At 39.8% G+C, this 15,690-nt stretch overlaps 1 protein-coding gene across 4 annotated transcripts in view; it reads right to left on the reverse strand.

Annotated features, from left to right (window-relative positions):
* SLC12A1 (solute carrier family 12 member 1) overlaps positions 1–15,690 on the reverse strand; it is a 104,296-nt gene that overhangs the window by 36,235 nt on the left and 52,371 nt on the right. For all 4 annotated transcript variants that reach the window (XM_043555485.1, XM_043555483.1, XM_043555482.1 and 1 more), the window contains exons 14-17: positions 14,110–14,211; positions 11,785–11,940; positions 8,301–8,400; positions 7,407–7,518 (exon numbers count right to left, since the gene is read on the reverse strand). In XM_043555485.1, the coding sequence (XP_043411420.1) occupies positions 7,407–7,518; positions 8,301–8,400; positions 11,785–11,940; positions 14,110–14,211 (470 nt within the window). The remainder of the gene's footprint in view (positions 1–7,406; positions 7,519–8,300; positions 8,401–11,784; positions 11,941–14,109; positions 14,212–15,690) is intronic.

The following is a 15,690-nucleotide window of genomic DNA, read 5'->3' on the forward strand; positions in this document are numbered from 1 at the left end:
GAAGTTAATTATTTCTGAGCGTTGCTATAATTTTCTGAAAACAGGGATAAAACCTCTAGCCTGCAGGGTTGTTTTGAGCAGTAATGATAAAGTGCCCACTCTGATGTCTGGAATATAGTAGGTGCTCATTCAAAGTTGGATGATTTTTATAATCTTAAATGAGTTTTCACAATCTTGTTGGAGCCCCAGACCTATTTCTACCACTGTGTTTGTTCTATGACAGAGTTTTGAATTGGGAGCCAGAGCTGGCTCTGGCACTGGCTGGCTGATACCCTGGTGTGTCATGTGCCTTTTCTTGGTGTGGGTTCTACATTTTAAAAATAAGGGAATTGTCTAGTTCATCACTGTCCAGTATGATAGCCCTTATCCATTCGCTGTTGAGCATTTGCAATGTGTCTGCTCCACACTGAGATGTGCTGAAAATGTAAAATACACACTAGATTTTGAAGCCTTAGGATGGAAAAAAAGAATGCAAAATATCTCATTAATATTTTTTATATTGTGCATATTGAAATAATAATATTTAGGATGCATTACATTAAATAAAATGTATTAAACTTAACTTTTCTTGTCTCCTTTTACTTTTTTGATGGCTGTTAGAAAATTTTAAGTTACATATTATGTTTCTATTATGCAATGCTAGACAATCTTTGGTCACTTCCATTTTAATATTCTATTTGAATTGGATCAGATTCGTTATGTACTAATTTTAGTATTTTTTCTAGAACTTGCCAGCTTTTCAGAAGACTTGTCAAAAACTTTTTAAAACCGTTTGGGTGGCTTACATTAAAGTTACAAAACAAGAACCTTCAAAGATGATGGGTAAGTAAAGATACAGGGAGGACACGGGCGCCTGGGTGGCTCAGTCGGTTAAGCGTCTGACTTCAGCCCAGGTCACGATCTCATGGTCTGCGAGTTTGAGCCCCGCGTCGGGCTCTGGGCTGATGGCTCAGAGCCTGGAGCCTGCTTCCGATTCTGTGTCTCCCTCTCTCTCTGACCCTCCCCTGTTCATGCTCTGTCTCTGTCTCAAAAGTAAAATAAACGTTAAAAAAAAAAATTAAAAAAAAAAAAAAGATACAGGGAGGACAGTTATTAAGCCAGAAGACCTAAACTAAAGAAAGATATGCCATTATGGATAAAATTCTGCTTAGGGTTCTAGAATGTCCATGCATTTTGAACCATTAGTTCTCTTTGGGCACTCTAGACTCCATCAGCTGCAAAGAAAGAAGAGATATTTTTTCAGGGATGCTCAATGGTAACAGTATCCATGTGACAGAAGAACAACCAACAGCTAGAAAAGGTATTGGGCCATCAGTATATTGAGTTGTACCACAATGACTGTGCACCCCTGGGGAAAGTGGCATTGATTTAAATAAATGCAGTCTAATGTATGTCTATTATTGTTACAAAAATCCAGATTAAGCATTAATTGTGACAGAAAGATGTACTTTAATGCCTAAATTTGCCATATTGAGAAGTCATAAAAATATTTCAGACAGAATCTCTCTTTGCTAAAAGCGATTATAGTATCATTGTAGCACACTTACTAATGTGAGGCAAGGCTGCAATACAAATGTAGTAAGGAAAAATAAGCTAACAAAGAGGGAACACATACTGGAACATAATTACGCTCAACATTCAAATATGTCACAGTCACAAAAATGGATTTTGCCACTCAATTAAAATATTATAGAGATTAGCTCAGTTAGGATCCAAAATATGAATGCATAAATTAATTCAGGATTTGAACAAAGAAGCCCTAAAAGTCTTGTACGTATTATAACTTTGACATTGATTGAGAAAAGGGTAAAGAAATTCTAATTATTTAGTCTGGAGAAGTAGTTGATGGGATGCTACCTCAAATAAATGAATATTACGAAAAGAATTTGCGAATGAGTTCCAACATCATTAGGATCAAATAGAGAAATTTGGGCCAAAAGCAATGTTCTTTCCAACTTTCATTTTTCAAGACACTGAGAGTCTTACTGCTCTGTCTTTGCTTTCATTGCCGCTTTGGTTGGAAGTGTGGGAAAGAGAATTTTTCCTTTCTGATTTGGTCCATATTTCATCTCACCATGTGCCTAGTGCCCATTCTCAGGTCATTTCATTTTTCCTGCATTGTGCCATGTCACTCTCTTATGAACGTCATGACAGAGCCTCGATGACTAAAGAATAATAGATGCATCTATAAAAATGCATCAACTTGGTGGTTGTGAACATTGAGACAAAGAGGTTGAAGATAGAAGAAAACATCAAAACTTTAGTTTCCTCTGGTTCATCTGTGCTTGAACTGCCCTCTGCTGTGCCAGAGTTAGGAGTTGGTTGTGTTCCCTGAGTTTTCTGAAGAGTGTCTTTGAATTCAAATAGAGCTTTAGGTTTTATTAAGATGTTTTCTAAGTTTTAAGAAAAAAAAAAGAGAGAAAGGAAAACAGTAAGGGTGAAATTCTGTTAAAAGGGGATCTACGTAAGGAAGCTGGTCAAAAGCTATCTGTCATCTCCTTTACCATGAGAGGAGAGCAGGACAATCAAGGTTTAAGGAATGTGAAAGAGTAGGCAAACATTAATCAAAATAGATCTACATCTTGGCACACTTATGTGTAATGAGTAGAAGAATGCCAACAAACCTCAGGTAACATTGCCTTTGGAGAGGGAGAGAGCCATGTGCTAAGTGGTTTTAACAAGGACTTCAGCTTGAGCTGTGGTTTATTTCATTTTAAAAGTGAGTAGGGGGGGCGCCTGGGTGGCGCAGTCGGTTAAGCGTCCGACTTCAGCCAGGTCACGATCTCACAGTCCGTGAGTTCGAGCCCCGCGTCAGGCTCTGGGCTGATGGCTCGGAGCCTGGAGCCTGTTTCCGATCTGTGTCTCCCTCTCTCTCTGCCCCTCCCCCGTTCATGCTCTGTCTTTCTCTGTCCCAAAAATAAATAAATGTTGAAAAAAAAAAAATTAAAAAAAAAAAAGTGAGTAGGAACATTTATGACAAAAATGTTAACAGTCATTAATTAAAAGAAGTAGGATATGGGTGTCATTTTATTTTATATAGTCTAATCATATGAAATTGCCTGTATTCAACAGTTTGGACCGACAAAAATGTAAATTTCATATGCTTCGACATAATATTTTTCTTAATGTTTCAAAATAAAAAATAGAAACAATCTAAAAAAACTTTATTTTTCAGCCACCAGAACAGCACAATGTACTTAATAAAAGATACCACCGTACACTTGAAAGTCTTTTGCAATTTTAAGACAAACAAAATTTAGAAAAGAGCTAAGTATTGCATTTGGGGGGCAATAAAGGCTTTATCTGATTTGCATTCTAAATCCCAGATCAGTTGGATCAAGTTTTCGTCTTTAAAGTATATTTGTCTTTGATTTGTTTTCATAAAAATTACCCTGCCTTTCAACTAAAGCTGAGAAGTATGCGAGTGAGTGACTGTTGCGGCATGCACGATGCCTTCTGGCACGATGCCTTCTCGCACGGGGAAGGTAAATGTGAGATGGCACCAACTGAGCAAGGTATACCCAGAGAACTAAGGGTACATAAACCCAAACTAAGTTATTGTAATGATTGATTTTATTATCGCTCTAACTCCTATGAATGAGGTAAGTGAGGAGACTAATTGACAAAGAAAGGCAATGTGTTTTTATGTTGGGAAAAGAGGGTAGAATTGGTGGAGATTGCAACCCCTGACTTAATACTTGCTTGTGGCTGAACCCCTGAATTAGACTACGCTTGACAATATGAGAAGATACTAGAAGGTGGAGTCCTACTCCCTCTGATCTTTCTATGGTGATAAGAATGAAGCACAGAAGAAGAAAATTACTTTTGTTCCGATTTTCTTTTCAATGTTTTATATTTTTGAGAGAGAAAGAGACAGAGACAGAACGTGAGCCGGGGAGGGACAGAGAGAGAGGGAGACACAGAATCCGAAGCAGGCTCCAGGCTCTGAGCTGTCAGCACAGAGCCCAATGCGGGGGGCTCGAACCCATGAACCGTGAGATCGTGACCCGAACCGAAGTCCAAACGCTTAACCAACTGAGCCATTCAGGTGCCCCTACTTTTGTTCAATATAAAGCCTCCTGGGATATAAGTATATCAATGATCTATCATGTGGTAATTCAAAGGAGAAGAATAGCCAGTATTTTAAGTTACCAAGCTGGATTCCTTAAAAGAGATGCCCATATTTGTCCTGATGAAGGTACCTCTGAAATCTTAAGGCTTGTAGCAAAGAAGCAAGAAGGAAAAAGAGGCTCTGGTGGATGAGTGTAAGAGTTAGTTGAATATTTGGAAGGATACAGTGGGGGCTTGGGGTTCAGCCAAAAGAATAACTCTTTCAATTCAATTCAGCAGCTTTGAGGGCTATAATGTCTAGTCCTTTAAAAATGTCTCTGTTGTAGGGGCACGTGGGTGGCTCAGTTTTGGTTAAGCGTCCAACTTCGGCTCAGGTCATGATCTCACAGTTCATGAGTTCAAGCCCGGCGTCTGGCTCTGTGCTGACAGCTCAGAGCCTGGAGCTGCTTCGAATTATGTGTCTCCCTCTCTCTCTGCACCTCCCCCAACTCACACTCTGTCTCTCTCTCTCCCAAAAATAAATAAACATTAAAAAATTTAAAATGTCTCTGTTGTAGAAAATGGCAGCTGGGCCACACACTTTCCATCAACCCACCAGCATCGAAATACCACTGAGCTCTGAGTCTTGCTCCTTCCTTGTAGTGTCACCACATTTCAAGTTAGCTCTTAAATAACTGGAGGCCAGCAGAGGGTTGGAGCACAAAGCCAGCTATCCTATGATTAGTTGGCAGGAATACGTATCTTACTGTTCTATCATGATCATGTTGGGTACCTAAAAAAGTCCAAAAATCCAGTGTCTGGATCTGGTTTCCTTAAGAAAGGATGCTTCCAGTTTTGTTGAAAGGGATGGATTTTTGGAATGAAATGGCAACTATGGTATACCAAAAATAATGATGATGAAAATAACAATACCAACGGTAACAACTGCAATTAAGTGAGCATTTACTGTTTGACAGATGCTGAGCTGGCACTGGAAATATCATCTGATAGAATTCTCACAATAGCTTTGTAACACCGGTGCTAATGTTGTTATTATTCTTCCCATTTTCTAAAAAAAAAAAAGAGCATCGAGGCACTGTAAGACTAAATTATGTACCTAAGGGACTCACAGCTAACAGGTGACAAAGAGTGATTCAGAACTTGACCATGTGTCTCAAAAGCCCATGAGCACCAGCTTCCCAGAGTTAAAAACTACATTGTCACCTCTCAACATTATCTTTTCTTATTTGACCTTTCCCATAGGTTGGCCTAAACACCAATAACTGTGCTTTCGGAAAAAGTTTTCTAGTGGTATGCTGACCTCCCCCCATGTCACTTTCCATCTGTTTCTTTGCAAAGATGATTGACGACTAAGTCTAGAGTTGAAAAATGCTGACAGCATCTGCAGCCCCAGGAGCTCACAGAGAGTAACTAACTGGAAAGTCATTAACTGATGCAGTGACTATTTCCTGTCCCTGAGAGAACCTCAGGACCTGGGAGCATGACTCATGGGCCTTACTCAGAGAGACCAGCACAATGATATATAATGTGGTCCAATATACCTGTCAGACAACAGGGCTATTGGAGGCACAGACAAGGATGCTTACTTCACGTGATACTCCACAATCACGCTCTTTTATTAGAGTGAAAGCAGCAAAGGGTTAATTAAAAGCAATATCTCTTGTCTCTATTAGAAGACCTTTTCTCCCTTGCCAATATAGGACTGTTCATACTCTCAGTTCATTTCTTCTGTCCTAAAGATTTTTTATTGCCTGCTAAACTAAGTTTTCTCTAAACTGCTGGAGAAGAAAAACACCCCAAACTGCTTATTCCATCAAAACCAGCTCTTGTATTATATTGACCAAAATGAAATTCAGTAATCCAGGGCACAAAAGTTGATAATATGAGAGAAGGGTGCTTGATAAGATTTTTAAAAATCCTCTGGAGTCACAGTTGGTCATTACTTAACCTGTCAATCTTATGTAGTTGGTAGGGTGCCTTCTACTCCCCTTCTGGATAATTGCATTGAGTTCTATTGTCTCTGTTACTAGCATATGAGCACTTAAAGGAAGGAGAATGTGACCAACTTGCTTCATACAGCAAGTATTAGAGTACTGCCAAGTATAAAAAGATGCCTAAGTGCTGGTCATGATGATGTGCGGTAAATTTTGTCCCTGCATCATGGCACAGCTGACTGGCCCCAGAGTTACACGGCTTACTGACAGCCCTATTCCTGACAAGTACTGGAAGTTTGGGTAGTGGTACCTGATTCTATCAGCACTCCCAAGGACACAAGTCTGCTAAGGCTTTCTTCTCATGGGGTAACGCAGAGCACAGTCCGGTGGCCTGGACTGACATCCTGGTTCTGCCGCTTTCTTATCATGTGACCCTATGCAATAATTCAGTTTTCTTGCATCTCACTTTTCCAACCAATAAAACGAAAAAAGGCATTCTTTTTTCCTTCCCACCTCACTAGGCTGTTATATACCTAGGAAAAAGCTTCAAAGAATTGATAGTTACTATAAAAATACATTGAAGGAGCTAAGAATTTTGAGTTGTGTGTATGTGTATGAGAGAGAGAGAGAGAGAGACAGAGACAGAGTTTGAGGTAGAGATGGGGGTAGAAGGTGTGAGATTGTTATGGGAACCACAAGTAGAGATAGGCTGATTTGGAGGACTTAGACTTACTATTTTATTAGAATTTTCATGCTTTCTCCTCACTTTAGAGATTGGTAATTGGTCAAGAATCATGGTTAAATTCTTAGCATCTACTTTTAATACCTCCTGGGAAAACCATCAATAAGTTATCATTAGTCTCCTACACACTTCCTAAAAAAAAGGAATCCATTCAACTCCAAATGTTTATCTAAGGCATGGGAAACTTGGTTTAATTCCCTAGATATCTGTAGTGTCATCAATTTCATCCAAATATTTAATCTAAATTCTATGTGCTGTCATTTCAGGACATTATGTCTGGTTTTCTCCTCATCAGTTAATCTATATAATAGTACTCTCTGGCTCATTCCGTGCTTTTATATTTCTGTGGACAGTTACCACCCCAAATGCCTTAATTTTATTTCTGAGCCAGTTCTCTTTTTCTTGTCTCAAAGGCCATCATTTGGAAATATTTATCACTTTTAGTTGGTCTCCCATGAAATCTGAAACACTTTTTATCTACTTATTTAAATTCAGGATCACGGCCATTGCTAGTCCTTGCTCTATGAATCAAGGAAAAGGGCCCCTGTCCAAACTGCCTTGCCATTTTCTTATCACTGCCTGTGCGCACTTGGTTCGCCTAAAACAACACAAGGTGAGCAGGGAGGGAAAGCACCTTCCTGGGATGAAGTGGCTCTTACCACAAAGACTTCGCAGCAGATGCAAAGGCCACTGTTCTTGGTAAAGGCATGAGTAATGTCCAAGAGAGCAGGTCTTGTCATCGGTCCCCCTGTTAAGACAATGCACTGGGGCCTGGAAATGGAGAAAAGAAGATGTGAAACTGGCCGTTTCAAGAAGCCTATGAACCAGAACAACCCTGATGGAAATGGCAGGAACAGAGGGTTTGGCAAATGGGACAACTTCTTCCCTAAATAGTTCTTGGGTTTCTCATCAGAATTCTTGCATCATCCTATCTGTTCATCTTGCCATCTTTGTATTCTTAGTTCATTAGTCATGGCAAAATGTGAAGTACAAAAAAGGTGGTCTTGGGTTTACCCCTGTTTTCTTCCCTCCAGACACTACCCTATCCTAAATCCCCAATGTGACCTCTTACTCTCCAGCTGGCCTTTTCATGCTGCTTTCCTTCATCTTCCTTGCAAAGCTCATTTTTTTTCAGGTTCCATTCAAAATAAGATATAACTAATGAAGAGTTTAAAATGTTACTTTTCCTAAGAGAATTCAGTAAGCCACAAAGCCTTAAGCTGAACGAAGACAGCACCAATGATTAAGGTTTTGGGGGATTTGGGAACATCTCTCTAAAATCACACTCTTGGATCACCTCTCTATTTCTGTGCATGGAAGGTGACACCTGGCATTATGATAGTTTATAGTTGAGAGTGGGCATAGCTCAGGGTGGAAGAGAAGAAACACTCATTCATAGAGGTGTTGTCATGAAAATGAGGCAGTTTTGTAGGACTGCCTATTCTGAGAATATACCCATAAAGTGTATCACTACTCTAGTGCATTTGTCTCCCATAAAGGAAAACCACTTCTAATGTAGAGCAATGCCAAGATGCCTGAGAGGTTAACTTTACCTGAAATTTTTCACATGGTCTTCCACGGTCGTTAATTCCAGGGCATTGTCTAATGCGCTCACATAAGAAAGAGCCTGTGTGGAGGAGCCCCAGTTCACATCTGTGGACAATGGAAGAATTTGGCATTAAAAGCATTGACCTTCCCTCTGTGTAAGCTGTTGCCTTCTATGATTTTCCTTGGCTATCTCATCAGTGAGGAGTGCCCAAATTAGAGAAAACACAATGTGGCATTTCCTAGAGATAGCATTGTGTCCTTTTATGAACACTTTATGAATTCTTAGAAGTGAGATCTCTCTTTCCAGCTAAGGGTCAGACTTTAAAGATTTGGCTCCAGAAATTTTGCTTGGTGAGAGAGGCTATGTGACAACCACGTTGCAAGTGGATAGACTTGGAAAAGGTTAGTCCCTAAGTAAATTCAAAAGGTCTTCATAAATTCTTGAATTGAAAAGAAAAGAGGCATTTCTGTAAACACAGATAGTGTGTAGCAATCTTTATATTTTGAATAGTAAAACTGAATAGCTCAGGGATTCTTCCTCTTGGGTATCTATAAAGAGAGTTTGGCAAGCATTTTAGTTTGATGTTTTATTTAGGGCCTGATCTTCGTAATAAGGGAGGGAAGTGCTACCATCTCCTACCATTTTTTTTAAAATAAATTAAATATTAGATGGGGCCTCTAAACTTTATAAGAGGCAGTCCTGATGGGAATGTACAGACTTACTCCAGATGGTAGATAGAGTCATCTCCCTAGTCTTGTTTGGAAGAGGCAGGGAGATGGTGGGGAATAATTATCTGGAGGAAAAAAAAAAAGACTAATATTGAGTTAGTATTGATTGCACCAGGTATTTAGCATACCTTAGGTTATTTTGTTCTTATAAAACTCCTACTAGTCAAATGGATATTTATAAGTAAAAAGTGAACCTTGAACCATTCCTCATACCATGTGTAAAAATTAACTCCAACTGGATAATGGGCATAGATTTAAGATCTGAAACAGTAAAACTTTTAGAAGAAGCTTGTGACCTTAGATTAGGGAAAGATAGATTAGAAGCAAAAAGCCAAATCATAAAAAAAATGATAAATTAGACTTTCTAGAAATTAAGAGGGGTGCCTGGGTGGCTTAGTCGATTAAGCATCCAACTGTCATGATCTCACAGTTCATGAGTTCAAGCCCTGTGTGGGGGTCTGGGCTGACAGCTCAGAACTTGGAGTCTGCTTTGGATTCTGTGTGTGCCTCTCTCTCTGCTCCTCTCCTGCTACTTATCATTCTCTCTCTCTCTCTAAAAAATAAACATTAAAAAAAATGAAAACAACAACAAAAAAGTAAGGTGACTTGGTTAAAAGCAGGGGATAGACTAGTCTGGAATCAGGCCTCATGCTGACAGCACAGAACGTGCTTCAGGTTCTGTCTTCCACTCTCTCCCTCTGCCCCTCCCCAGCTTGTGTTCTCTCTCTAAAATAAATAAATGTTTTTAAAAAAACAAATTAAGAATGTCTGTTCTTCAAAACAAACTGTAAGGAAAATGAAAAGGCAAGTCATAGCCTTGCAGAAAATATTTGCAAAACACGTACCACTAAAGGATTTACATCTAGAGTATATAAAGAACTCTCAGAACTGAATAATAAGAAAACAAATAGGCACAAGAAAATAAATAGGCAGAAGATTTAAACAGGCATTTGACTGAAGAAGATAGATGGATGGCAAATAAGATATTCAATATCATTAGTCATTAGGAAAATGCAAGCAAGTCATAATGATAGGACTCCACATCTATTAGAAAGTTTTATTTATTTTTTTAATCAACTGACAACGCTAAGTGCTGACAAGGATGTGGAGCATGAGGACTTTCATCCCTTGCTGGTAGGAAGAGAAGATGATACGGTTTCTGTGCAAAAGAGTTTGGCAGTTTCTTATTTAAAAAAAATGTATATACACACACTACATGGTCAGAAAACCCACTCTTAGATATCCTACTCCTAGAGAAATGAAAACAGAGGTCCACATAAAGTCCTGTGTGTGCATGTTTATAACAGCTTTACATATAATCATCCCAAGCTTGAAACAACCCAAATGTTCATCAGCTGGTGGATGCAGTTCTTAAATTTTTCAGATATATTCATACAACGAACTACTACTCAACATACATGAACAATCCACTTACACATGCAATAACATGGATGAATCTAAAAACATCCTGTCAAGTGAAAGGAAGCATACACAAGGCTACAAAATGCATCATTCTATGTAATACTCTGAAAAGGCAAAGCTATAGCAACCAAAATCAGAACAGTTACTAGGGGCTGAGTCGGCGGGGGGAAGAGATCGAATACACAAGTGTGAAGAAACTTTGGCTGATGATGGAAATGTCCTCTGTCTTTATTGTGGTGGTGGTTACAAGACTGTGTAAATCTGTCAAAACCTATAGACTGTACATCTAAAGGGGATGTATCTTACCATATGTAAATTATGCCTGATGCGTAAAGTAGTAAAGAAAACAGCAAACAAATCCCTCTAAGCTAGTTACTGCCTCTCTACTTTCCTTGTGCAGTACAGGTAGGGGACATAGGAAGGTGGCTGGGGGCCATCTGGCTCCCGAGACTAGGCCTCTCTGTACCACACTCTGCTCTCTAGCTTCTCCCAGCTTCAGCCTATCCTTCTCATTGATTCAAAAGTTAACACCCAAAGTTCAGCTCTAGTTGAATGATCTATGGCAGCTTCTTGTTGCTCACAGAATCCCTAGCATGACATTATGTTTCGTATTTATCTGGCCCAAGCTACTCCTCTGCCCCTTCTCCTTAGCACCCAAGAACTCCATCTGTGTTACAGGCCTTGAGCCATGTCCCTGCATGCCTCCTAACTTCACTCATGCTTTTCCTTCTGCCCAGAATAATCTTCCCTGACTCTGCCTGATTTGTTCATTTAACAAATATTTATTAAGTGCCTACTGAGTGTTAGTCCTGGGAATGCAGGCCACGAACCAGAAGAGTCTTCCTGGACAACCCTAATCAGAACTAATCGCTCCCTCTCCTTTTCTCAGTAGTTCGCTCATGTCATCGCATGGTACTTCCTATATAGTATTATGGTTACTTGCTTGCATCAGGGTCAGTGAACTCCTTGAGGATAGGGACTATATCTTATTTAGCAGGATTCTTAGAAGGTGATATAATGGGGTTTGGTATCATACACTCTACTCAAAATGTCAGTTCTAGCTCATCCTGTCACCTTGAAAAACGGTCAACTGTTTGAACTTCAGTTTCTTCATCTGTGAAATGGGTCTAATGATACCTGATATACAGCATCATTGTGAGGATTCAAGGAGTGCTTGGTATATATGGTATATATGGTTAACTATTATGTTATATTTTTAATATCCACTGTTCACATAGCACACCTAAGCACATAGGAGGTGCTCAATAAACATTTGTTGAATGAATGGTTAGTTAGGGAGTGCTTTTGAAACCCCCTCCTGTACAGTCCTTATCTTACCTGGTTTCTTATAAGTCACGTATATATAGAGGAAGAACTCAATGACATAGGTGATGACAGCTGCCCACCAGTTGATAACAAACATGACTGCACAGCACAAAACAGCTCCAAAAAGAGATACCCACATGTTGTAAATTCCATACGCAGGTCTCCATCCTGAAATAAAAAATCTCAGTGCATAAGAAAAACTTTCACACTATTACTTTATACCACTGCATATTAGAATGCAGCTTGGGGGTGCAGGTTGAACATCCGCCTTTGGCTCAGGTGTTGATCTCACGGTTCATGGGTTCGAGCCCCACGTCAGGCTCTGCCCTGACAGCGCAGAGCCTGTTTCAGATTCTGCCTCCCTCTCTCTCTGCCCCTCCCCCCACTTGAGTTCTCTGTCTTTCTCTCAAAAATAAACTTAAAAAATTTTTTAGCTGCAGGCAACAGTTTTTCCTAGCATGAAAATCAGAACTTTTAGGTCAAGTTCCCAATTCTGTTATTAGTTTTCTGTGACCTTGGGTTCCTGGCCTATGAAGGTATAGTAAATAAGAATGCTATAAATATAAAAAATGTGTTACTCATGGCCTCTTTGTATTTCCAGCATGCCCCAATTGTCTTCCCAAACTATGAAATCTTAAGCCTCTGATATCTATGCCATCAGGAGTTAAAAGGAGGCAGGAGAGATGAAAAGAGTAGGGTCTAGTGGGGAGGAGGGAGAGACACTCCTTGGTGCCCCAAGAAAGAGGAGGTTAAGACAACGGGCTTATTGTTCCTATGGAGAAGGTAGAGCTTCATCAAAAGTCAAGCCAGTAACTTCCTGATAGCTCTGTCTTTGCCTTCTTTATGTTAAGAGGATAGTGATTGCCCTTTCAGAAATAATAATCTATGAGAAAAAGGGAGAAGTTTTTCTGTAATAGCTTTTTAAACCTGATGCATTAATGTTTTACATTTTACAGTGAAACTATTTCTCATGGTTCATATATGCATGGGAGTTTCCCATGTTCCTTGCAGTGAAGAAGCTGGAAGACAGTGTGGTCAGCTAGGGAAGTTCTGATTTGAAGGGCATTTGGTCTATGGGTGAAATACATATTAAATTTGGAGTTGCCAAAACACAACAGAGCCTTCAAAGTCTTCAGGAGCAATTTCTGAAATGGCCACCAGATGGAAATAGCACATTGAGAACATCCCTGGAAATGCCTTTATTTTTCCAAGTCTGGCTGTATGTGAGCGTGCGCGCGCGTGCGCGTGCGTGTGTGTGTGTGTGTGTGTGTGTGTTTGTGTGTAGCAGAGGCAGTGTGTGTGTCATTTTGTGGGTTTGTGTATCCATGTGTCTCTGTGTTTTTTTTCCCCTCTCTCTTTTTCTTTCTTCCTCTTTCACTCCTTCCTTTTCCACTCTTTCCCCTTCCCATCTCTATGATTTCACCTTGCTTTTCAAAGATGAACATAACATGGCATGGAGGCACACATTTCTATACTTGTTGTATTCACTGACTAGAACTTTCTGTTCTCTGTTTAAAAGAAGACAACACAACAGAAACAAAAGTTCTTCAGTTGTCCTCTGAAGCCCAGTGGCCTTGAGTGGACGAAGGCTCCCCTTCTGTCCATATTTTGTCTTATTGGCAGCAGGTTTTGCAAAGGAAGCTTGTGATCACAGCAGGCCCTAATAGAGTGGAAATGTGTTTACATGCCTGATAAAGGCTCTCATGGTGAAGAACTTTCTGAAGGTCAATTGTGACGAGTATCTATTCTGGTGGAAAGGTAGAAGGAATTCTAATAGCGAATGAAAGCAAGGAAGAGGTGAGAGGTGACTAGACAGGGAAGGTTCTTTGGCGTAAAATTTTGCACCACTTTCAACCACAGTCTGAGGAGGGCAGGGATGCCACTGGTTTCAATACGAATCTGCATCGACTGTACTCAGCAGGTAATTATGGGAACTACTCATCCTTCTCTTCTGCACCATGGGCAGGAAACAAATTGATAGTAAGGAAGTTTCAAATATATACATTTATTCCACTTCTGTGGTCACTTTCACCCTGGAAATAAATAGTGGTGTTTTTCTACTGCTGAAATAAATGTGGTTTCTCTTGCAATGAATAATTTATTGCCGCAGGAGAAAATTGACTTTACGGTTGGTCAAAAAGGCCATTGCTCAAATGATTCTTTTTCTATTTCAGAAGTCACCCCCCAACTCACCAAAATAAAGTGGATTACGCTGCCCACTAGGATATAAGGAAATACATAAACACAGATTGAGCACTTTTCACTGACTTATTTCATCTTATTGAGACAAACTAACTGCCTTCTTAGGCTTATTTTAGTTACGAAAAGTCAACTTACCCGGAGATTTGGCATAAGAGGCATGGAAGCAGGAGAAATTAATAAGTGCATATGAGGCCAGGAAAAAGTTGGAGATGATGGGGGCGATGGTGTTCAGTTCCGCTGTGAATGAAGCAGAAGTGAGCATGTACATATGAGTGATGAGACCAGGGGCTGAACAGCTGTCACAGCCTGGAAGCTTGACTTTATTTGGAAATTGAAAACATAGCTAGCATTTGTCAAAGTTTAAGAAGTTAGTGATTTTTCTTTGGGGTTGCATTCATTTAAAAATATTTTTTCAGCCGGGGTTTCCACAAAGTAAGATACAAGAAAACCTACCAATGAGAAAATAGACAATAGGCAAGACCTGTAATTCAAGTGGGCATGGGTAGAGGGTTTGGGGACTGGGCAGATGATAAACTCCCCTGTAGGTAGTCCAGAGGTACCATATCTTCTATTCTTTGTCTGCTGTGGATACAAGGAGAAATTATTTTTCTCCTGTGTCACTAAACTCTGCAGTGTGACAGATTAAATACCAGGGCTCCAGCAATACCCAATTGGAAATCTCTATACCCAACTTACTCTTCTTGACTCTCAACTCTTGCTAGTCATTTGCTGCCCCCCCCCCCCCACTTTTAAACATTTCTAGAGAGTTCTACCTCTCAAGGTGTGCCAGAAAATTTTTACCCCAGTACCTAAATATCCAGTATGATTTAATCCTAGCTGAATTGTTTACTGTATGATATAGGAAGTAATTCAGAGACATTATCATTTATCTGTCAACCACAGTGATGCAAATACAGGTGGCATCTGGGTGTGATTCTAGACCATAGATGCCAGCAAGGAATAGGCAAAAATGGCTGCCATGAAGTTTGTGCCATGAAGCTAGTCTACACTGTTCTCAGTGATTTTTAAGGATATTATTTAATTTATACAATTTTCTAACACTTGGGCTATTCGATCACATAAATGCATTATAGGGCAATGATTTGAGGTGTTATGCTTAAGTTATAGAATGGAAGCTTTTCTGTAAATAATCACTTTTTATTTAATCTTTTAAAAATCTAAAAAACACAGACAGTCATATTTTCTACCTCTTCAACCTTGTAGAAATCTTATGAGGATTCAGGAATTACAGTCACTTCCTGAGTTCATGTGATGATGAGGGGCCTTTATTGTTTAGTGCCACTGTGCTGAGGAAGGCTCTGCCCTTCTAGGCACAGTTATCATGGCCTTGCTTTTGGCTTCTTTTCCTCTGATAGGCTCACCAGCAATGGTAGCACCTTAGGAAGGAACGAGGAACGTGCAGGCTAAAGTTGATGAATGTGCCTCTCCAAGATTGTGCAGCTGTTCCTATATCACTTTGGAGAGGAAGCCGAGATTACAGTCTTGGTAAGTGGTTCTCAAACCTTAGTCGTCTACAAATCTCCTGAGGAACTTGTAAACATGCAGATTCCTTATCTCCAGAGACACTGATTCTAATTCTGGGGTTGGGTCTCAAAAACTGGCACATTAACAAACCCCAGGTGATTTGGATTCTGATATAAGTGGTCAATGGACCATATTTTGAAAATGATACTTCAATTCTCCAGCTAGCTGCCA

The sequence above is a fragment of the Prionailurus bengalensis genome, chromosome B3 (genome assembly GCF_016509475.1).
Source record: "Prionailurus bengalensis isolate Pbe53 chromosome B3, Fcat_Pben_1.1_paternal_pri, whole genome shotgun sequence".
Lineage (NCBI taxonomy): Eukaryota > Metazoa > Chordata > Mammalia > Carnivora > Felidae > Prionailurus > Prionailurus bengalensis.